Below are 25,131 nucleotides of genomic sequence, written 5' to 3' on the forward strand. Positions count from 1 at the left end.
AAACATTCAGTTGACTTTTTCTATTCCCCAGAAGCTCTGAAGGAATGTAGAAAAATGCATTTCACGTTTCCCCAAACAAATTCAAAGCGCAGCACAAATACAATTAAAGGACTAAAATAATTCTCAATACAGCTGGACACTGCAAAAAAAAAACAAAAAACAAAAAGTCCAAGTGGACAACACGTTAGCTGCTTCTTCAAACCAACCTTAAGGACGGTTCTGCAAGGCACAGACAACTTTAATCTGTCCCACTGCCCCCCATCACTACTTCAGACATTACTCTCTCTATAGCACCTCTCGTTACCCCCCAGTTTCTCGTCCTTTATTTAAGTGATTAAACAAGTAGAGAAATACCAAAGTCCAGTGGGTCCAGATAGGAAGAACTCACAACTACTAAAATACGGTTTAAAAGCACTAAGCCAGCCTTGACAGACAGCTCAGCATGGAATAAGAGAGCAGCCCAGCAAAGAAGGACAAGTTACCAATTAAGGAAAATATCTAACAGGAACTTGTATGTCTGTAGTACTGGGGTGTTGTACCGTGTTAGCTGTTAGGAATGTAGTGAGAAGTCAAGCAAAATGACACCTTTTACCGGCTAACTAAAAAGATTACAATATGCAAGCTTTCGAGGCAACTCGGACCCCTTCTTCAGGCAAGATGTTATCATTAATCATCATTACATCCTGCCTGACAAAGGGGCCGGAGTTGCCTCGAAAGCTTGCATACTGTAATGTACTTAGTTAGCCAATAAAAGGGGTCATTTTGCTTGACTTCTCACTAACAGGAACTCGGATAATTTTAGTGGTCTTAGAAAAGAAAAAAAAGACTTTCATACAATTAAACACAACAGACGAGTGTCAACTGAATCTCTAATGTAGCTTTTGGAAATGGTCAAAATGTGAACTCCTATAATAGTATACAATAAGGACAGATCACATGTACTAAAACAAAAAATGGAAAAAATTGGTTTTTGCTTAAAACAAAACTTTCAACATATACACAAAGAAAAACACATGTAAGCACACAGTTTTTGTTTTTTATTTTATTAGGGTCCAGTGGAATGCACTCCTTTTAAAAGCACAAAAAGTTAAACAAATGCCATTAACCAGTCTTAGAGAAAACAAAAATTACAGAGCTCACGTTGGAATGTTAGAAATGTGTTTGCACTAACAGATTACTGAAAAACAGAACAAAAATGCATCATTAGTGACATGGCAGCTTGCTTTATTCTAATTATAGATATTACCCATTAATAATTTTTGTGGTCTCCTGATTCTGTTTAAAGTTACAACAGTGCAAAGCCCTTTAACATTTTCATCATTCAATGACACAGTCACGTACCGCTAGTCCACGTCAATGATTAATGTAATGAAGTTCTTCACTTTTTTGGAACTTTTCACAAACTGCTTGCCAGCCTGTGAGTAACTACCCTGCAAAACCGCTCAAAACCAAACATTGTATAAACATACTCTCACTTTTTTTTTTTTAATTAAGCAAAATGTCGCAATATTCATAAAAGACTAGAAATTAATAAAACAGGAAGCAGGAATTTTTAAGAAACATTTCTGTTGCTAACTTTGGCAAGCTCCAAAAAAATCACACTCTAGACTTGGGAAAGACTGTCCAGATTTTAAAACACCATAAACAATTAGAACAGTTGAGGAATGACACTTCTTCATGACAAAGGACACACACGTACGTGCAACTTTGAAGAGTCCATTACTATATCAAACATGCCCAAAGGTGTTAAAAAGGAGAGGATTTCTGACATTTCTTGAAAGTAAACCACTGGTTCAAGTCTACTTCATCCCATTGCACTTCATCAGAAATGAAGAAAGCCTCCGTTTCAGCCCAAATTCAGACTTGAACCCTTTCATTGGAATTTTATGTTATAATTGACATTACATTCTGTGACTACTGCGACACACATTGTATTTTGTAACAACAATTGTGACCCACAAGGACCAAACAAAAATGGTGAACCCAGTACCTTGCACAGCCAGAGACACAAACAAATTCTAACATGTTTCACTTCTCTCTTGTCCAACGTGTAAACTTAGACATGTTCGTTATTAACCACAGCAAGACATTTCAATATTTTAGATCAAATGGCGTTGGACCCAGCTCAGTTTTGACATCGGTCATATGTCGTCCTTTGGTGTATCCCTCTTTGTTCCATTTCCTCTCTTTTGAACGTACCATGTGATGCCTTTGGGGTTTGTGCTCAGATTTTTTAAGCCTCTCATTTTTGGGAAATGGCCCTTCAAAGGGTCTACTGAAATTGGTAAACAGAAATATAGTCAATTTTTTCACCTTTTACCTCTTAGGAAGCAAGATTTCTTCATTATTTTTGTGCCGGGTGTTCTTTGTGAAGATCTACTGACTTTCGTACCTATTGGTAAAAGACAAAAGGATTACAAATCCTGAATTCTTAATTTACATCAAAACTGACCTTTGCCCTGGTGCTGAATGATTTACTGTGAATTAACAGAAAGCTTTGGATATTAGAAACAATTGTGGTAAATACCAAAAACCTCAAATTCGTTACTCTTCCAGAGACACTGGCTCTTTAGTTCTTGTCTTTTTTCCACATGGGGTCTAGTGGTTTTACTGCCACACGCTTGCATATTTTGTTATGCCACAATATAGAAGCTGATCTGTTCCTTCATACTTCTGTTGTTTCACCTAAAGCTTTTGCCATCTTATTAAAAGTTCACCTACCCTCTCTTCAATACAACCTGTAAGGGAATACTGACATTTTTCAACAAATTTCTCAGGTTGTACACCACACTAGTTTAACTCCAGGGTTCTAATCGGTTCCATCCCACAGAACATGTGTTAATCATTGGTGCAAAACATATTGGGAACACAAACCAGCTGCCTGACAAAATACACAATTAGCCACGAAATTCAAAACACTGGCAGGTGAAGTGAACAACGTGGATTATCTTGTAAAAATGACACCTGTGGAAAAAATGTCGCACAGTCTTGAGGACTCGGACAGAATTTCTGTAATATATAAAACCATTTTACAGTCCCTCCCTTTCAAAGATCCAGGAGGACAATGGGAAAAGGATCTCTCACTCAACATCTCAGAAAAGGAGTGGAAGGCAGCAATGCACAGAATTCATTTGAGCTCCATATGCACAAAGCACACAATTATTCAACTCAAAATTATATATCGAGCACATCTGTCTCATGTAAAATTGTCTAAAATGTTTCCAGGGCAAGATCCAACCTGCGAACACTGCAATCGAGCTCCAGCCTCACTGGGTCACCTGTTGTGGGTGTGCAGCAAATTAACATAATTCTGGACCAAAATCTTTAAATGCCTTTCAGACAGCCTTGGTGTCACAATCCCTGCTAATCCACTAACAGCTGTGTCTGGTAGGCTCACAGAGGGGCTTAAAGTGGAGAAGGACAAACAAACTGGCATTGCCTTCACTACACTATTAGCATACAGACTTATCCTGCTCAACTGGAAGAATCCTAACTCTCCCATTTTAAGTCAATGGCTAACTGATGTTTTATATTATTTGAAATTGGAACAAATCAAATTCTCAGTTAGAGGATCTGTGCAGAACTTTTTCCAAACCTGGCAAGATCTGATCAATAACATTTTAGAATAAGCTTTTAGCAGATTCTCTCCCCATTTATCTTCATTCACTTTTTAATTCATCTGTTTACTTATTTTTACTAGCTGTAAGTTTTACTCTGCTGGCCATGCTCTCTTTCTCAGGGGTGGGGGCTGATTTGTTTTCGATCCTATTTTTGTAAAAATCTATATATTTGTATGGAATGTCGTGCGATTACAATAAAAAATTTTTTTAAAAATGGCACCTGTCAAAGGGTGGGATATGTTAGGCAGGCAGCAAGTGAACAGTCAGTTCTTGAAGGTGATGTGTTGGAAGAAGGAGAAATGGGCAGGCGTAAGGGTCAGAGCGACTTTGACATGAGCTAGTCTGTGATGGCTAGATGACTGGGTCACGGCATCTCCAAAATGATAGGTCTTGGGGGTATTCCTGGTATGCAGTGGTTAGTACCTACGAAAAGTAGTCCAAGAATGGACCACTGGTAAACTGGCATCAGAGTCATGGGCACCCAAAGCTGCTGAAAACTTAATGCTGGACACAAGAAAAAGGTGTGAGAACACACAATGCATCACAGCTTGTTGTATATGGGGCTTCATAGCTGCAGACTGGTCACAGTGCCCATGCGGACCCCTGTCCACCACCAATAGCACTTACAATGGGCACATGAGCATCAGAACTAGACCATGGAGCAGTGGAAGAAGGTGACCTGTTCTGATGAGTCTTGTTTTCTTTTAGATCATAAAGATGGCCGGGTGCATGTGCACGGTTTACCTAAGGAAGAGATGGCACGCGAGGATGTACTATGAGAAGAAAGCAAGCTGGCAAAGGCAGTGTGATACTCTGGGCAATGTTCTACTGGGAAACTTTGGGTCCTGGCATTCATATGAATGTTACTTTGACAATATACAATGTACCTAAAGATTTTTGCACACCACATACAACCCTCCATGGCAATGGCAGTGGCCTCTTTCAGCAGGATACTGCACCCTGACACACTGTAAAAACTGTTCAGATTTATGTTTTGAGTAACATCACCAACAGTTCAATTTCCCCAGATCTCAATCCGATTGAGCATCTGTGGGATGTGCTGGAAAAAACAACTTCCTCACAACTTACAGTACTTAAAGGATCCTTCCTCTAATAATGTCTTGGTGTGTCCATGCCTTAATGGGACTGAGCGGAGGGCCTACGCAATATTGAGGAGGTGGTTGTAATGTTGTGGCTGATCAGTGTAAATGAGAGAGGTTAGGAGCACATGCTGATACAATGCATTGCCACACCCAGCACATGACAAACCAACTCAGGAACCCAGACTGGGACCCAAGTGCAGCCATGTGGCGGGTGACACCTCAGCACCACACTAGTTCAGTTTGTGGTTCTTCCCTTGAGGTCCTACAGGTGGAGAGGTGGCTCTGAGCCTAGGGATCTGCACTGGCAATCGGAAGGTTGCCGGTTCGAATCCCGTAAATGTCAATAGGGACTCTGCTCTGTTGGGCCCTTGACCTGCAATTGCTGAGCACTCTGAGTAGTGAGAAAAGCGCTATATAAATGCAAAGAATTATTATTATTATTACATGCAGGGCTGGACGCAGATTAACATCATACCCAGGACGGAGCAATTGTAGGTTAAGGGCCTTGCTCAGTAGAGTCACTTTTGGCACTTACGGGATTCGAACCGCCAACCAGCGCATATCCCTAGCCTCAGAGCCACCACTCTGCCATCAGTGTAAACGAGAACCTTAGATTTGCTTTTTCATTTTTCATAATGAACCCAAAGAGGAGTCCTTTAGCATTCCTCAGAAAATGGGGAGGTCTTTCTAAAAGCCCACACTGGAATCAGAAAGCATACCACATTTCCCTATTTTAGGGGAATACAGTAAGACCGTTTCCTCATCAACCTGTCACTAAGAAAGCAAGTATGTCCACTCCGTGGTGTGATTTAGTAGATTATGAGTGCAGATTTATAGTTTCCGGCCAGACATTTCTGTTTGATTGCATGCTTGGTAAATGTAAAAGTAAAGAATGTTAAAAGTAAAATAGAACACAACTTACATTAATGAGAGTGTAACATGTTAGAACAATCGAAAAAATCTTAACAAAATTGCTTATGAACTGTAAATAGTCATGATATCACATACTGTAGTATATATTTAAGGTCTGAAAAAGTACAAATTTTACATTGTACATCAAAAAAATGAAAACTGCAAACAATGACTAGTATCCAAAATTCTCCCTTTCTTTCTTTCTTACCCTACAGAGATAAAATAATTAAATACTCACCATTGACTGTTTAGTAAGATCTGAATTTGTAATCAAGTCCCTGTCTGTATGGACTCCATTCCACTATTGGAAAAGCTCCAGCAATTTGAGCCCTGACATTTTGCCACTGTGTACTGCATAAGTCTACGGTCGTTCACTGTGAAATGAGCTATGAAAGGTATACTCATATCATACCTGAGAAAAATGGCGGCGATGAAGGGGCATATGGCACTTTACTGGATACATTCATTAACTTGTCATATTTGTTTTTTTCCCCCCATTTATCAAATATTGGTAATCAGAATCAGAATTCATTGGCCAGGTACACTAATGTGTACTAGGAATTTGTCTTGATAGCAAAAGAGCAACATGCAAGGACAAGACAGAATACAAAAGATAAATATAAGAAGATAAAATATAAAATCATAAAATAGGATGCAGCATACAAGGTCAATACAAGATAGTTGAATTAAAATGTCCTTGTAGTCTAGTGCGCAGGTATATGTAGATACCGAGCAGAAACTCTGATCCGATTAGGAAAGGAAAAATATCTGTTTAGGTGACATGTTGTTTTAGCTTTCACTGCACAAAGGCGTCTAACAGGAGGGAAGTGTTTGGCACAGGTAATGATGCCCTGGGTGCGTCAGGTCAATACTTAACTTTGCTGCCTGCTTCCTTACCCTGGAGACTCATTAAGGACTTAAAGGTGAGGGAAGTTACAGCCTACAATCTTTTCACAGGTTCTGACAATGCACTGCAAGATTGGCCTTAGCCTGAACAGAGGCAGTCATAGATGAAGGTCAGAATGGACTCCCATGATGGCTGTGTAGAACTGGACCAATATTGCTAGAGAGAGATTGAATTTCCTCAGCTGATGCAAAATGAACATTCTCTGATGGGCTTTCTTAATAATACATGTGATGTTATTGACCCACTTAAGGTTTTGTGACAGCACAGCACCCAGAAACTTAAATGACTATGTCATCCCCAATGGCTGAGCCATTCATAGCAAGTGATAGGTGAGCAGGTGACTATTTCCTGAAATCTATAACCATCTCCTTAGGTTTTTGAATGTTAAGGTCCAAATTACTGTGGATGTACCACAATGTCAGATTTTCCACCTCTTGTCTGTATATGGACTCATCATTGTTTGAAGTGAGGCCTATTAGTGTTATCTCCACATTTAAGTAGTTTTGAGTGACGAATCACCAGAGGTACAGTCATTTGTATAAAGTGAGAAGAATAGTGGAAGGACACATCCTCACAGTTCACCAGTACTAAAGGTTAATGGGTCAGACGTGTTTGCCCAACTGCACATCCTGTTTCCTTCCTGTAAGAATAATACAGTGCTGTGTACATTTTCCCTGTCATAATTCACACTAAAAGTGTTTTTTTGTATGTTTTAAAAAAAACTGTTAAAGCAAAACCTGTCCTAAGGCAAATAACACAAAAATAGGCTATTGCCCATTCATACGTTACAGTGGTTTATTCTCATTTATAGCAACCTGTGGTTTCCCTTTTGGGAACGGGCCTAACACCAGCATCCCATATTTATGATAGGCCGATCACAAACCATCTAATTAAGGCACAGGTGTCGAAATCCAGTCCTGGACGGCCGCAGTGGCTACAGGTTTTCATTCTGTCCTTCTTCCTTTGTGGCATGTTTTTGCTGCTAATTAACTTCTTTTGCTTTAGTTTTAATTAACTTGACTCAGACCCCTTAGTTGTCTCTTTTTCCTTAATTAGCAGCCAAACAATAATGAGACCCAAAACAAGCCACCACATGACCTGCTCATCTGTGCCCAGCAAGGTTATTATAGTCAACGAAAACTAAAATCAAAACTGAAACTATTATTAAAAAAACATTTTCGTAAACTGAAATAAAATAATTAACAAAACCGAAATGAAAAACTAAAACTAAACGAAACTATTAAAGTAGCTGGAAAGACTAACTGAAATAAAATAATAATTTACTAAAATTTTTTTAGTTTTCATTTTTGAATGAATATTCTTGCCATTAGTCTTTAACCCTTGTAAGTTTTAGCTCTAAAACAAAAAGTCATCCACCACGAGCCGCCCGCACATATTAATCCAGTGAATGGCAGCTGGTGACAGAGGGCAGCTGTTCACACAGCATTTGTGGTGACAGAGCAAGCTGAATACAGGTGCGTAAAGCGTGTGAAATAGAAAGTGATTTACATGCTGCCTTTCTTTGCGCTTGTTGTATATCAAGACATAATGCAAAAGGCTGAAATCAGAATGTGCTGGTCAACAAAACGTTTACCATATGGACAGAAAATTCATGAGCGAGTAACGTTTCAGTTTATTTCTCGGGTGACTGTTTTTTGTTGACAGCAATTCACCTGCCACTTTGCACAGGAGAAATCGAAGTATAGAGAAAGTATAGTAATCATGAAAAAATTCTCGATGAAAAAAAATATTGACGTTATACACCTCCCAGAGTCCAAAAATACTGTTTTTCGGAATTGTGTGTGTGTGTGTACACGCACGTGTATGTGTGTGTGTGTGTGTAAACACGATAACTCAAAAACACAACTAGATAGATGGATGAAATTCGGCATGTGGTTGTTACACCACAATTGTAGGTCTGTATTAACTTTTGGGTCAAATCCATCACCTGGAAGTGGTACTTTACCTGAAGACATCCGATTTATTCAACATTACTTTTATAATAATTATATATATTATTAATTTGATTTGTTGGTGATGGTTCCATAATGTACATAATATATAAATCTAATCTTTGTCTTGCAGTTTACTCCTCAAATATCCATCCCCATATCTGAGTATACAAGAAAGTCGAGGGGAGAGCACTCACAATTTTTGAAAATAAACGGCACTGATCAAGAGACTGACTAGGTGATCATACAAGATCAGCATATTGTTGCTGACCAATCACTTTTGCTTTAAAAACATTGTTTAAGAACAAAGCGATACAAACAAAGGTAGAGAGTCTGACAAGTGATGAAAAACTAAACATACTAATGGGTTTTTCCATTTATTCTATATTTATTAATTTCTCTTTTTTAGTTCATATTCACAACTCAAAATTCCTAATATTATGAAAGTAATCCATTAGCAGAATTATATTTTAAAATATTTATCTCCCTTTTTTCAATGTTTCTCTCTCTCTCTCAAAATAGATAGTTGAAATATCATATACATTTTGTTCTTAACATCAGCCATACCATACATATTGCACACCAGGGAGTTTTCCTGCCTTACATCCAAACCTGCTGGGGTAGGCTCCAGGTTTCCTGTGATCCTGCTCTGGATAAACAAGTTTAGATAATGTACAGTATATATTGTTCTTAATCTCAGATGCTGTCTCTGTTGTTTTGTGCCTGTCTGTATTCCTATTACCTACTCTTGCCCTTCTCATTATGGTTTTACTGTCCTTATGGTAGTCTATTCAAGACTCACCACCTCTAACCTTAACACTACATGCTTGTTTTTCTTTGTTTCCCTTAATACAGCTAGGTGGGGTCTGCACACTGATTCAAGTCTAAGAGCCCTATTCTTCCTAAGCCCCTGTGATTTTCATGAGAAAATATTTTAAAAATTATAAAATTGTGTAAAATTATTCATATTCAGTATCTAGTTTTGATTATGCTTGTTTTTATCAGACATAAACAAAACCAGATAGTAAACCAGGCAGTGTAGTAAGCTTCCATGAACATTAAACTCATATCCAAATCTGTTAAGTGTACAGTTCTCTGATATTGCCACAAAACTAACTCCGTAGGCGCTCCATGTCATAATTACTAAAACTAAAACTGAAACTAATATATATAAAAATAAAATAGAAATATCTTTGTGAAATAAAAACTAAACTAAAACTACAAATACACGATGAAGGAAAACTAAAACTAAACTGAATTTCCAAGTAAGGTTTGAAAAAATATAGAAATAAAAACTAATATAAAAAGGCAAAACTATAATAACCTTGGTGCCCAGCACATAATATCGGAAAATAATGAAAGGTGAAGGCCTCAATAAGGTTGATCTCTCAGGTCACCAAAACATTTTGACTGTGTTCTTAGAAAAAACAGAAAATCAACAGTTTTAGAAATGTCTGCCGTGGCAGAATGAGAACAGCAACAAGTTGTGGAATTAAATAACGTGTTTAATTAACAGCAAGAATCAGCTTTTCATTAAGAGACTGGTTGGAGGGAAAATTGGTTGGAGTTTGAAATCTCAATTTAGCTGGTCATCTGTCAGCTTGTTTCACATCTCATTTCTGTTTGGATCTCATTTAATGAAGAAAGGAATAAATTCAGAGGACTGAATCCTTAAAAACAGGGCTATTAAAATGAAGGGAAAACTGGTCAGTGATTAGGAAAAGGATTAGAAGGAAAACCTGCAGCCACTGCGGCCCTCTAGGTCTGGAGTTTGACACCCCTGAATTATGGTGAGAAATCCTCTGGTTTCCCCTGCAACTCACCCTAGTATTGTGACAAAGACAATGATCTTTTACGGATCAATCCAAACTCTGACTCAGCTGCACGACTCTGGAGGAATTCACTTACATTACATTTGTTAATAATGTACACAAGTGTCTTGAGTTAATGTTCACTATAAGAAGGCACTGTATAAAATTTAAAAAATGGTTGTAGAATGCTATTCAAAGAAAGGACAAAAAATGTGAAACAATGCTAGGACTAAGCAAATCAGGTTTTAAATATGTGGATTTTTTTAACCTAACTGTGCTACTAGAGTGTTGTACCGTGTCAGCCATTATGAATGTAGAGAAAAGCCAAGCAAAATGACACCTTTTATTGGCTAACTAAAAAGATTACAAATTAACCTAACTGAAATATAGCATAAGGAAGAGACAAAAAAATGTTTCTCACAACCATTCCTCCATTAAGGAAGGACGATTTTGTGCAAAATGAACACTCCCAAGTGTCGATAAACCTGCATTGGCCACTCCATATTGTGTAATCAAGGTGTAATCTTTCCTTTTCAGCCTTACAGAATACAATTAATGCATGCAGTACTCTATTCTAGTATTTTGTGGTCAGGAGGTGCCAAGCCTTCACAGATTCAAAGATAAACATTTTAAAAAATAGAAAGTATTATAAATGAATGTATAGTTTCAAGGAGGATGGCACAACTGTTAACTGAAAACACCATTCAGACCGTCTGCCAAATTCACTAACAGTTACAAAGTTGTTTGAATAAAACATTGAAGAATGACAGCAGTAGAATTTATAGATACAGAAAATTTGTTTTAAAAGAAAGCTGACCTGTTCATTTGTTCTTTTTTATATTGAAAACAGAGGTCTACATTTTAAAATGTATAGAAAAATTAAGGAAAAAACAAAAAAAAAAACACACCTCTTACCTTGGTCCATGCTGTTGGGAGTACGTCTCTCCAAAGAAGTACATATACACGTACTCGTCTAGATCTTCAAAAACATCTTTGCCTCCTTTCTGGTACTCTTTCATGTCCTCAAGATAATCCTCAACACCACTCACAAAATCAGTAAAGAGCATCTGGTCATGTATGAAAATGCCATTGTGAAAAAATCTATTAATAAAGTTCTCCAGCTCTCTCCAGTGATGGAAGTGATTAACTTCTTGCTGAACGTAACGGTGCATTAGCTGAATGAATTCATCTGCTTTGACAGGGTCTATGGCTTTGTTAAATAAACTCATGGATTCTTGATACGCACAGTCAAATACATCTGAACAACCTTTAGGAGTTTTTTGCCTAGTGTCACTGCTATGGGAGTTATAAGACTGTCCTTCATATTTACTCTCGAAATAATCTCGATCAGCATTGGCTGTTGATTTTCTTTGGTGCTTAAAACAAGGTTTTTGAGGGTTATTCTGCCACCATAAGCTTTCAACTTCATCCTCACCATCTCGACTTTGTTCCTTTACATGTTGGCATGGCTGTCCAACATTTCTGCCTTGAGCTCTGTTTATAGGTGCTTTCCAGTTCTTGTCAAAGATGTTAGTAGCAGAATCTCTGAAATGTCTAAAAGTAGATTTCACAGAATCCGAGAATTTTTTCAAATTTTCTTTGACCGCTTCTTTGGCTTTTTTGATTTGCTCCTTATGGTGATGAACAAATTCTTTGGTGGAATTTTTCACTGCATCAAAAGTATTTTTAACTGATGTAAACACACTTTCACCCTTTGACTTTTTGGGTTTTGAGGTGTCAGCTTGTCCTTCCTTCATTTCAACATACAATCTTTCCCAAAGATCTGAGCGTTGCTGTTCAAAGTTCAGTTTTTTTTCTAATTCAGCTAATCTTGCCTGCAGTTCTTCAGTCTCTGGGTCGGTATCCTTCATATCTGACGAGGCTTGACGCAGATGGCCTAACTCCTCTTTGAGGTTGTTAGTCACCTGTCGTTCTTTATCTAGTTCCAGCCTTAGCATCTGAGCTTCTGCCATCAAATTCTCTTTCTGATTTAGGAAATTTTGAATCTGCTGCTTTTCCTCCTTCAGATATTCTTTCAGCATCTGATTCTCTGTCAAGATGTGGTCAGAATTGGTTCCTTTCTCCTCCAAATTTTGAATCTGCATTCTCAGATTCCTCAGCTCTTCCTGCAAAGTGGACAGCGACTCTTCTTCCTGTTTTAGAGATGTTTTTAAGTGCCAGTTTTCCAAAGCAATATTTTTCTGTCGCAATTCAACAGAATTCATTTCTTCTTCACTCTGTTTGAGTTGCAACAGAAGATCATCATTCTGCAACTACATGAGAAAAGGAGAAACATCAGTTTATGAATAAAGACAAGAGTCTCTCAGGTAAGAAAAGACAAGAAAGTTGCATGATTTTTTTTTTCCTTTCTGATTTATTTATTTTTTTTAATTTTTGTTTTCTTTTTCTAGACTGACTATTAAGTCATTTGTCATAAAAGTTTGACTTGATTGTATGGAATATTTTCTTGAAATAAAATTTTAAATAAATAAATAAAGTTTTTGGACTTAGTGACTTATCTTTGTTTAGCTTTCCTCATGGTCTTTTTCACAATGACTTCATTAAGATAACTGGTATTCTGCCTAAAGGCAGATTTAAGATATCCACTTGCTTTATAGAAAACCTTTTCTTTTATCTATTGAGTTATCCACCCACTTTCTAAAGCCACATTTACCGAATGTGCCTGAATAATCTCTTCTCATTGGTTACATTTATTACGGTCTTGTAACTGTTGGTATAGGGCGGTAAGAAGTTTCAGCCTACTATTGATGGTCACAAAGACAATGGAGGAAGCAACTCTAGACAGGACATTAGTTCATATCATCTGACATACATTTGTATGTTAGGGATGGGTATGAACTATCAAGAAAATTATCAATAAATAGCACACACTTTTAGATTTACAGCAATTAAGGCGGCGTTTCCATTCACACACTGTATAAGTGCACTTCAGTAGCTGCAACTATACATGTGGGGACTGGTGCACTTTACACTGCAATGTTTATATTTTGCGCTTGTGTATACATAGGAGCTAGGAAGAAATCAAAAATGAATGATAATAAAGACTCCCAAATAGCAATGTATGTACTTGTTCAACATTATGGCATGCTCTGCAAAGTTGAAACTTAACTGTAGCTTGCAACTGTGTTTCTCTGTATGCTAACAAAGGGTAAAAGACTTGTTATTACTTAATATGATACGGTACCTTTTTTTGTTACATACATGGTTAATATGAATTAACATCTTACGGTAATGATCAGTGCCTTATCCCACTGTTTGATAACTTGTACTATCAACTAGAGTGTTTGTAAGTGTCATTTGAATGAAATCATGAAACTCTAGCTCTTGGCTTTCAGACCCAGTGTTTGCTTTTGTTTTGACAAGCTTAAGTTAACAGCTGCATTAAGTATACATATTGTCTATTTTCTCCTGAAAGACATGGCTTATGTGTTTGCTGCCAATGTTAAATTTGGGCTACTGCACAACCATAATGTATTTATGCATGCATGTACATTAGTATTCAAACATATGGGCAGCACAACCTCCAAACATATTCCTGTGCGATGTAAGTCATAATTTCCTTCTCTTTGCAGAAGTAAAATTAAAAAAAAAAAAGAAATTAGTAATGTAGCATTTCCTAATTTTTGGGCATCCTCTAGTTTAACTCACAGGTATGTTTTCCTTTCAGTTATTACCCTCTGTTGTGATGTGAGCTTTTGCATACAAGTTGATAAATATTTTGTATGTCTTTATTTATAACTTAGACAAAGCAATGTAATATTAGTGTTACATTATAGATAATAACAGCAATATTTTGATGGATTAACACTAGAATTACCAGAGCCTACGAAAAAACTCATAAATCCGTCCCACCTTAAATCACGTCTTAAAGCCATTTGCACATCTCCGCCAGAGTCTTTTGTCATCTAAATGTGCTGATAAACACAAGCTACTAGCAGCCAGCTATTCCATCCCCCCACCGACTTAGAATGAACTCCTAGCTCATGCCTTGCCTTGATTTGATTATTTGGGATTGAAGTGGAGTTTTACAGTGGAAATAATTCGAGCGTTATTTGGAATACACGCATTTCATGTGTGTTCCGTTTCTACAGTATAGTAGTAGTCTGTGCAAACACATTTTTAAAACAGAAACGTTTTTCATATTCTAATAGTAAATGACAAAATGTAGGCATAAACTATATAACGTATGAAGCCTGAAGTCCATATATCAAAGAAACACTTTCACAAAAGGTACAAATAAGAGAACACGTGCGCTTTTCTTCAAAAGTATAACTGCACAAAAAAAAAAAGCCGCGTTAGCATGCCACATTGACACTCTTACTACAACTGCCGCGGTGGCATAATGGTATCAGCTCCTGACTGGGGATCAGAGGGTGGCGAGTTCGATCCCGCACGGCTCCACTTCGAGAAATGATCTGCTCTTATTCTTACAATTTTAGAATAACAACATAAATTTCATTTCAGTCTGTAACAGCCGGTGTAACTTATCATACTGGTAAAGGTTAGCTTTTTTTTTTTTTTTTTTTTGTTTAATTCACTTTTCATTCTCGCAGTCGATGCATACTAACGCCCCCCCCAAAAGGGTTCTGACACATAAACGCTGGCGAAGCTGCCTTCCTTCGTAACTCACCGTCACTTGATTTTCTTTTTATTCAGTGTTATTGAGTGTTCCTGCCAGTCCCCACATGTTGCTGTATGCTGTTTCTTTTGTACTCCAGGACATGCAGAGGAGAGAATGATTTCACATTATTTATGCTGTTTTCACATAAAGACTGCAGTATACTCGTGACTGCATTCTCGTACCAATGCACTTTTTCCATCACCTTTTCCTGTAAGAAGCAATGTACTCACTTCTCTCTATGCTGTGGTTTCTATTACACACCTGAAAGAGACGATATATGTGAAAACTTCATCGCACTAATGCAATATTATTTGAAAACGAACAGCATCAGATCAGGTGTGAAAATTTTATGTGAGATATGAAGAAGGCAGCTTCGCCAGCGTTTATGTGTCAGAACCCTTTTGGGGGGGGGGGGGGGGGCGTTAGTATGCATCGACTGCGAGAATGAAAAGTGAATTAAACAAAAAAAAAAAAAAAGCTAACCTTTACCAGTATGATAAGTTACACCAGCTGTTACAGACTGAAATGAAATTTATGTTGTTATTCTAAAATTGTAAGAATAAGAGCAGATCATTTCTCAAAGTGGAGCCGTGCGGGATCGAACTCGCCACCCTCTGATCCCCAGTCAGGGGCTGATACCATTACGCCACCGCGGCAGTTGTAGTAAGAGTGTCAATGTGGCATGCTAACGCGGCTTTTTTTTTTGTGCAGTTATACTTTTGAAGAAAAGCGCACGTGTTCTCTTATTTGTACCTTTTGTGAAAGTGTTTCTTTGATATATGGACTTCAGGCTTCATACGTTATATAGTTTATGCCTACATTTTGTCATTTACTATTAGAATATGAAAAACGTTTCTGTTTTAAAAATGTGTTTGCACAGACTACTACTATACTGTAGAAACGGAACACACATGAAATGCGTGTATTCCAAATAACGCTCGAATTATTTCCACTGTAAAACTCCACTTCAATCCCAAATAATCAAATCAAGGCAAGGCATGAGCTAGGAGTTCATTCTAAGTCGGTGGGGGGATAGAATAGCTGGCTGCTAGTAGCTTGTGTTTATCAGCACATTTAGATGACAAAAGACTCTGGCGGAGATGTGCAAACGGCTTTAAGACGCGATTTAAGGTGGGACGGATTTATGAGTTTTTTCGTAGGCTCTGGTAATTCTAGTGTTAAGAACGCCTTCCCCCCTTTTAGCTCTTTGTAATTTTACGGCAGGGTTGGGGTGAAGTGCCTCAAACAAGTTTGGCTAATATTTCTCTGCTGAAGTCTCTCAGTCAAACCCACAGGAAAGACAGGCTGCCAAGCTTTACCTTAACACATGGTTTGGAGGGCAGGTGTGAAGGTTTTCTGTCCCCCCCACTGGTCTGAAGTATGGCTGTTTGGAACTGTTTTGTATCAGAAGCCTTTAAGTACCACGGCGCCCAACTGGCTGTAGGGGTTGGACAGAAAAACTATACATTTGCTTGCTTTACCTCACCCTCTCTCTCTCTCACCAAACTGATGAAAGATCATCACACAGCATGAACTGAAAAGGACAACACAATGAAGAGCACAGCTAGGCAGCCATATTGAGACAGGCATGTGGCCTGTTCTGAAGAAAGCGGACCACAAATGATGCCTTAACTAGAGACATTTTAAGTAACTAACAAGTTTGTGTGCTGCCTGAAACTACACATCACCATTTATCAGGTTGTATGGTTGCCAATATTCAAATGTTCGTTGCATATTGTTATTATTTATTAATGTTATTATCAATAATACATTATTTAAATTGTAACTTAACTCCTGCTTGTTTTTTACTACACCTAATTGTCTGAGGTTATAGATGTAGAAAGGAAGGAGGGGAGAAGTAATATACTACAATACCTTATAAACAGGGGTAAGTCTGGGAGATTTGAGGCATTCTGACAAAGGCTACATATTAATAATACAAAAGGGGAAAGTAGAGTAATATAGAACTCTACCAAGACAAAACACCCTCCTTAGGTTAAGATCAGTGAAGACAACTCTACAGTTGAATAAAAGCACTGACTGTTAAGGATGTTATGGCTACTCTTATGGATTAGCTTAAGTTTTACTAAAAGAGGGAAATGCTATACACAATGTCTAATTTCAGTGGCAGAATCATTATTAAAAATTAATAACAAACAGGTCAGATATGAGGGGTAATCAAAAGGTTGAGTCTGACCTATTAGAAGTCTTATTTTCTACATAACCTGGTAAACATTAACATACTTGTTTTAATATTTATGAAGCTCTTCGATGCAACTCAAATAAAAAAGCTTTATCTTGTTTGTGGAACCAGCTTTCTGCGTCTGAACGGACATCTTCATTACTTATCAGTTCACAGCACATCCCATGTAGGTAGACATTTTTTGAAATCTGTAATTGTGTTTCCAGCTGTATCCAGTTGGTTCAATCAGTTTCTCAGATTTAGTATTTTTTCCAACAGGTTGGTTTTAATAAAAGCATGCACAATGTAAACAATAGTTAAAAAAATTTAAAAGTTAATGATAAATTTGGGTCAAGCAATGTTGGGTATTCGGTGTGTTTGTCCATTATGAGTCCCAGTAGAATATGTGGTATTTTTTAGGGGGAAGGAGGGGGTGTGTGTGTAAAAACTATTTCAAGATATTTATCCTTCTTTAGTTTGTATTGTTTGTAGCTTTAATAATTAAGAATTTCCTAACCACCAATAATTCCTCTGAATATCATATCTTTACCATTAAAGATATTTGGTTATTTCTGCATTAACTGTCCATAAAAATATAAGGTTCCATTTATTAATGAATTATCACAGCTAGAGTTTACAGCTATTATGCACGTAACAATTATGACTGAAAACTAAGGGTGTTTTTGAATGTCTCTTGTTCCTTTATTTTTACAGATTATAAAGAAACCATGGTGATACTTTAAGTCCCCTCAGCATAATCAGAGTTAATGTTTGCGTGACAAAGATTCAGGACAGAAGTGTCTCAGAACACTACTGAATAATAATACACTACAAAAATACCCTTAACAAAAACAAATTCTAAATGTATTATTAAGACATAATGTTGATGCAGTGCCTTTCACTTTTTCAGGTATCATGCATTATCAGCTAGAATGGAGTAATTATTTTATACTGCAAGCAAATGTGTATAACAAAGCTAACAACTCTGACTGCTGCTGTTACTGCAGTTTGAGAAAGAATTAAAATAATATCAATAAAGACCACCAAGCCATACAAAATGTAAGTACTTTGCAGTTATACAGGGACTGCTACAAAACTAAGCATAACTAAAAAAAAAACCAAACTTGTTGTAGAATTGAAAACTTCTTTGACTTATGCACACATTTAAATACAACACTGACTGAAGTCCAAACCACAAGACAATGCAATCCACAAGATAATTCTATATTTTTCTTTATGTAATAGACCCGGTCCCATGAACAAAGAGGGATGGCCAGGTGTCAGTAACTGTTTAAGGAAAAAAAAAAAAAACACTGCAAAAAGCACTAATGCTTTTAATGTACAGTAATGTGTCAAAAACATTATGAATAAATCTAATTCCTTGTCTCTGGCATCATCAGACTTCCATAATTTCACAACAGATAGTGACTTAGTAACATAATTTTAGAGCATCAGGAGGGCTGGGGCAGCCACTTGGCCTACCACAGAAAGTCTTCATATTCCTGAATGACTGAAGACTGCAGGCCCACTTAGCTATATTTTTACCAGGATCTTATTATTGAGTTTCTATCAGAAATGAATAATCAGAAGACCACAAGGGACCTGGAGGGAAACAATACCCATCAATAAAGAAGATAATAAAAGAAGAATAAAACCCCATATAAGGACTAACCAAAGGAAAAAACGACTGTGTGTAAAAAAAAAAAAAAAAAATTAAATGTAGTTTAAATTTTAAAATGTTTTTATTTTGACTTCTTCCACTGCCTACTGACCATATCTCTCTATTATAATAAAAAAATCTTGGGAGACAAGACTTTTTAACCTGGGACGAGACGTGACCTTTTCAGAGAGATACTTTCACGTTCCGCAAGATGGAGACTTTGTGCCAAAAGATTTAACCACGCCTACAACTTAATAAAAGACAAAGAGTAGATGACAAAGTAGAGCTTTGTAAAGAATTCAAAAACATTGGCGCGCAATACACATGCAGTGCAGGTTAGAGATAATGACAGTACTAAAATTTGAAAGTCTCAAAAAATGATAGTAAAGATTGATAGTAAAGATTAAAAAGAAAAACCTGAGACAAGAGATAATTTAAAGACCCGCGAGACATCATTTCAAGTCCAGCGAGAGAAGACTTTATTGCAAAGAGGTTTGGAAAAGTCCTGCCTACATCTACAACATTTACAACCACACACACAGTTCAATCATTTCTCATGTGATTGCTATTGTCAGTTACAGTTCATGTAGAGAGAAAGAAACAATGTTCACTCACAAGCAGTTATACGTTGCATTGTCACGACGTAATTCCAAACACGGCATCACAATACAATGCGATATTAATGAAAAGGTAATTCTAAATACTGTTTTTACTGAAGTGTTTGTGTGAATTTCAAAGCCAAAAAACAACGAAAACGTACAGCGCAACCAATACCTCTAATGCAACATGAAACATAATTGCAGAGCAGGTTAGAGATTATGAAAGTACTAAAATTCAAAAAGTCTCGAAAAACTGATAGTAAAGATCGCAATAGCGCTAACAGTTAGAAATTATTACTCGGTGAAAATACGGAACAGCGAAAAGAGATTGAATATATGGACATAGGCAATATGACACAAGAATGTAGCTATTGTTCAGCTTTAAACCTTAAGTCAGAGACTTTAAGTAGATCGTCTAATTTGTGTTGCCATCAGGGAAAAAGTAGTGTTTCTTCCCAATGAAGAGGCCTATCCACGAGAATGAAAAGTTTTGTTGTTTGGTAAAAGTGAAATCCACATACACGAGCGGCAGAGACGCAAAGTTGCTGTCACATAGCGCAGGGAGTGGAGCTGGCGAGCAAAGCGAGCAGGGGACAGAGCTCCCTAGTTTATTGTAAAATAATCTATTAATGACTATTTTATATCGAAATTAACGTGATAACTAGCTGTGTAAATTTCCTAAGACAATGGGTCTTGATTATAGTGGGGTTGGTAATTGTATCAGAAGTACTAGGTAACTCATCAAGCACATTTCTGCACATTATTTTTTTTTTAAACAAGCGTCTAATATTATTAGTTCACTGGAGCTCCTGACTCTGCAATATGCTAGATACAATTGGTCATGAGTAAAACATTCAAGTCGTGAATCAAGTTATGATTTTCCTAATGACTGACCTTGGGTTTTGTTCATGGTCACTGCAAAACACTATTTTACAGGATAATGGTAATGCTTGGTGGAACTATAAGGAATGGATTTTAGTTGCTTTTTCATTTTCACATATTTCAGCTTTCTTGTTTAGTCTGAAATTGTATTTGCTTTGAGAAGAAGTACACATTCAGCATTTTCAACAACATTCAAGCATTTTCATTTACAATTTTAAAACTCACTTTAAATAAAAAATTCCCCATTTTAATTAACATCTATATTACAAAGGTACAGTATATATTACTATTAAAAAACTATGCACTACAAATATCTTGAAATAATATAAGACAGAATGATAAGTTCCATGCAAAAGTAAAAAGAGTTACCTGTAGCTCAGCCTGTTTCATTCTGAGCTGCTGGTTCTCTTTACTTATTTTATCCATAATTCCTGTCAAAGAGAGCACCATGTCTCTCTTTTCCTCCAAATCTTCTGACAGTTGCCCAACAATTTTCTAGATATTTGTAAAAAATCAGCACATAATGAATATTTGAAATATAAAAATGTGCTCTATCAAAAATTAAAATTTGATGTTCACGATTACCAATTGTACACACGCACGCACACACACACACACGCACACACGCAACACCTCAGTTTTTCTAGTTTTTCTTCAAGTTTAATCAGTTGAAATGCAATGAATGAACTAACATGGTGAAAAGGTAAACAGTAAATTTAAAGTTTAGGTTAGCAAATTCTGAAATTTCCTTTTTTTCAGTTTATTACAAATGGGCCTTCTTTGGGGAACAACTAATAGAAAACAACGTACAGATATCCTGTAGCAATTCAAGTAAATGAACCTTGCAAGTTGAAGCAAACAGTTTGCACAGGTGTCCCAACTTGTGTTGATTACTTAAAAACCCTCTGTGTCATTACACTCTTTGATGTTCTACTTGGATAATATTCCAGTAATAATGGCAATTAACAAAAGAAATGAGATAGAGCATGCATCATTACCCTTACAAGTGTAAGCCTTTCATTTAGAGAAATTGCGCAAAACAAAAAAAAAAAAAAAAATCAAAGTGTCAGTGAGTCCAGTGGTGCCCTACACAATCCAAAAGCAATGGAAGAAACTCTGATACGAACAGATCTGGCCAACCCTGGCAAACAGTCACCACCCAATCAGAAGACAAGTTTCTGAGGGTCACCAGCTTGTGTGATCACAGGCACCTCACAGCACAACAGCTTCAAGTACAGCTTAACAGTGCAGGTCAAAAAAAAAAGCAAGTATCAGTTTCTACTGTGAGGAGAAGACTTTGTGCTGCAGATTTGATAGGATGAGTGGCAATAAGAAAGCCAGTCGATGAAAGACAAAATAGGGCCTTGAAATACTGGCTGTGGACTGATGCAGACTGCAAGAAAGTCTTATGGTCTCATGAATCCAAATTTGAAATCTTCGATTCATCACACAGGGTTGTTGTACGCCATTGAGTTGGTGACAGGGTGGTTCCTCAATGTGTGACACTTACTGTCAAACATGGAGGAGGAAGTGTGATGGCTTGGGGTTCTTTTGCAGGAGGCCGAGTTGGTGACTGGCACAGAGTGACTGGCATTTTGAATCAAACAGGTTACCACAGTTTGGCTGTTATAACAGCAAACGTTGGCTACTTTAATGAATCAAAAATCTGAATAAAATTTTGTACACTTAATGGTTTCTTGACTTATTTTTTTATTTGCCATTGTTTCTTTGTTCTATGCTTTGATTTCATGAACCATCAAGAGATTAAACTGTGTGCATTTCCATAAAAACTGAAAAAACTGAGGTGTTCTAAAACTTTTGAACACATAATCTTATATCAGCCAAGCAAGAACATACTTGATTAGAATGGTTTTTAAACCAGGGGATAAGAAAGCAACAACCAATGCCAATGATAATGAATTTTAATGTGACGTAATGATCAGCTTCTTTATTGTCTTTTTTATCCTAGCTCAATAAAGATAGAGGCCCAGAGCCAGGTATATATGGTACAAAGGATCTTTTTAATATGGTTTTCACATTTTTAATTTAAAAGGAAAAGGAATTCAGTTAAGGAATTTTATACTTTCATTGAAAAATGTGGCAACAAGTTATGATCAACTTCATACATAATGGTATGACATAAGAACACTGAAATGTAAAGTGTAGATCTAACATAATAACTGAATAAATATCTAAAATAGTGTAGTAACATACTAATGTACTAACATATTAGTACTCTTAAAAGAAATCTAAAAAATCTTTAATCAGTACAATCTAAACTGATATAAACTACACTGAAACACTAAATGTAGTACAAAGAATCCAAGAAATAAACTGACACAATATTGTCAACAGTGACTTGTTATCAAGGTATCAGATTTTGTTCCTCCTAGAACATTAAAATGCCCAAGTATTTGATCCTAAAACCCACTACAACAAAATTACCCTGACAGCTCAAAATCTATGGTTTAGAATCTGATATGGCAGACACAAACAAACCAGATCATAGAGAACATTTGTGTTTAATATAGAATTACCTTGCTTTCAACTGACATGTCTTGCTCTTTTTGACATTGATACAGGTCATCTTTAACATCATTTAGTTGGTCTTCATGAATTTTCTTAACAACTCTGTTTCGTTCCAGGATCTGCACTGTGCCTAAAGTTGAAAAAGCATGAAATTAAGCAGCATATACCAAGCTAATGAAAATTATAGTGGACAGTAAACACTAACAAAAGACATGACAATAAAATGATTAAATGGGTTTGAAGGATTTACAACCAATATCTAAAAATAGCAAATGTAAAATATGATAAAATACTATCAGTAACTTAAAAAAAAACTTGAAAACATATTTCCACCACTACAAACAGATTCATCTATTTCTACGCTTTAAGACTATATATTAAATGAAAGAAAACAAATCCCCAGTAAATGTGATTGCCCACTGATATATTTAAATTGTTTATTGTGACTATTCTGTCAATTTTGGTACTGCAAATTGTTTATTGTGGCTGTTCTATCAATTTTGGTACTGTAAACATTTTACTTGGAAGACTACAGCAGACTGCAATGTGCTGTAAGTTCTGCTCAGACAAGCTATGACGAACTGTAAACTGATGAACTCTGGAATTTTACTCTCAGATTGATACAGAACAGTGCAATGCGAATGTGAGCGGTACCATGAGACACTGCTAAGTGTGTATTCATTTCCTTTCATGCTATCTCAGTGTAGAACTAACTTCATAATCTTAGGTTTGAATTACTGCTCTGTCTAAACCTCGAGCCTTAGATAGAAGTACCTACTTCCCAAGAAACCTGGACACCCTATAGACACATTCTCTTGACAAAATAAAGTGTTTTGCACATACTGCACAGTTTTTGGTACAAAAAAAAAAAAAAAAAAGTAATATCTGAAATTACTGTTTTATACACAACTAGCTGTACCCCATGGCTGCGCCCACATAGTAATGAAACAGGACAAACTTTAAAAATCAATAGACGTTGGCACTGTATCTGATCATGTTCAGCTCTTATGGGAGAGTGTTCCCCACATGGGGAGAAAAGCACATGACCGTGATATCTCTGGCAATCAGCAGCTACCCTGTAAAACACACGGAGCACTGATCTCTCTCTCAAAAACGTCAAACGCTACTCCTTAACAGCCTGTAGATGATAATGTCTGTTTAACAAACAGGTATCGCTAGCTAAGCAGAGGCAAGGTGCACTCCAACACATGGCCAGACGTAGCCCAACTCGAACAGAGGTTAGCAAGTGAATGAGGAAGGGCCCGCACCCCCTACTCTCGGCCCACATCCACTGTGTTGGATCTGCATAAAAACATTGGTACTGCAAGCGAACTCTGGTACTTAGCACGATGAAAGAAGTCACAAAATTAAGTAGAAAGTTAAAGCAAATTATAGAAAACAACCCGATCTAAATCAGTTAAGTAATTCTCTCGTGAAAAGCAGACAGACATACAGACAGAATGCACTTGGACCACGAAATTTTTAAAACCGTTTCTTAGTGAGCACCTATGAGCCAAGGGTAACCTACATTCCAAATTTCAAGTCCTAAGTCCTCCTGGTTCGGGAGATTTTGTGAAGAGTGAGTCAGTGGTATTTGGCTTTTATATATAGAGATTACATTTGATAATATCCATCGTATGGATCCAGGATGTGAAGCCCCTTTTAACTGCTTCTTATAATTCAGTTTTATTTTTAAATAAATCAGCTGCATTTGTGGCATACTGTAAGCAAAACAAACTAAAAAAAAAAAAACACGCTTTCAATAGCTCAAATTCATAATACTTCCCTTCAATGAGCCCTTAAACCAACTCACCATAGAAGTGTCCAAATCCCATGCTAATAGCTATGACCAACGCCAATAAGATGCATCGATTAAGGGTGCCACCGACTGGCTGGGGTGGTTGAGATGCATCGTGTGATTCTTGCTCTTGCTGCTGTTCTTCAAGTGGAATTTCATTATCTTCAGAGTTTGAGACAGTGGTCTTTCTAAGGCGACGTCTGCGCAGCACAGGAGTGGATTGTCCACTTTTCTCATCACTGCTCGATTCAGTTTGTTTGACTTCAGGAAAACAAAAACAAAGGAGGGAAGAAATAATAAAACAAATTAAGATAAAGCAGGCAGTTCTCTTTTTAAATACAAATAATAGAAAATAAACACAGATTGCAAAAAGTAACCAAACACAACCAATTACCAATCTGGAAAACAATGCATTTTTTGGCAAAATGGTATTAGCAACAACGTTACTAACAATACTTCTTTAACAAAATTTCATATTACTTTCTTGGAATGGCACAGGGTTTCACACTGCACTGGTACCCAGTGTAGGTTCGT

At 36.9% G+C, this 25,131-nt stretch overlaps 1 protein-coding gene across 6 annotated transcripts in view; it reads right to left on the minus strand.

Moving 5' to 3' along the window:
• Nucleotides 1-1,027: 1,027 nt before the first annotated feature.
• ccpg1 (cell cycle progression 1) overlaps nt 1,028-25,131 on the minus strand; it is a 45,342-nt gene continuing 21,238 nt past the window's right edge. For 2 of the 6 annotated variants that reach the window (XM_028822468.2, XM_051920481.1), the window contains exons 6-10: nt 24,613-24,858; nt 22,808-22,929; nt 20,640-20,765; nt 11,221-12,578; nt 1,028-2,275 (exon numbers count right to left, since the gene is read on the minus strand). In XM_028822468.2, the coding sequence (XP_028678301.2) occupies nt 2,092-2,275; nt 11,221-12,578; nt 20,640-20,765; nt 22,808-22,929; nt 24,613-24,858 (2,036 nt within the window). In that variant the 3' untranslated portion in view covers nt 1,028-2,091. Of the gene's footprint in view, nt 2,393-11,220; nt 12,579-20,639; nt 20,766-22,807; nt 22,930-24,612; nt 24,859-25,131 lie in introns of all 6 variants that reach the window. The other 4 variants (XM_028822470.2, XM_028822472.2, XM_028822475.2 and 1 more) reach the window with 4 other exon arrangements.

This window comes from Erpetoichthys calabaricus, chromosome 17 (assembly GCF_900747795.2).
Source record: "Erpetoichthys calabaricus chromosome 17, fErpCal1.3, whole genome shotgun sequence".
Classification (NCBI taxonomy): Eukaryota; Metazoa; Chordata; class Cladistia; order Polypteriformes; family Polypteridae; genus Erpetoichthys; species Erpetoichthys calabaricus.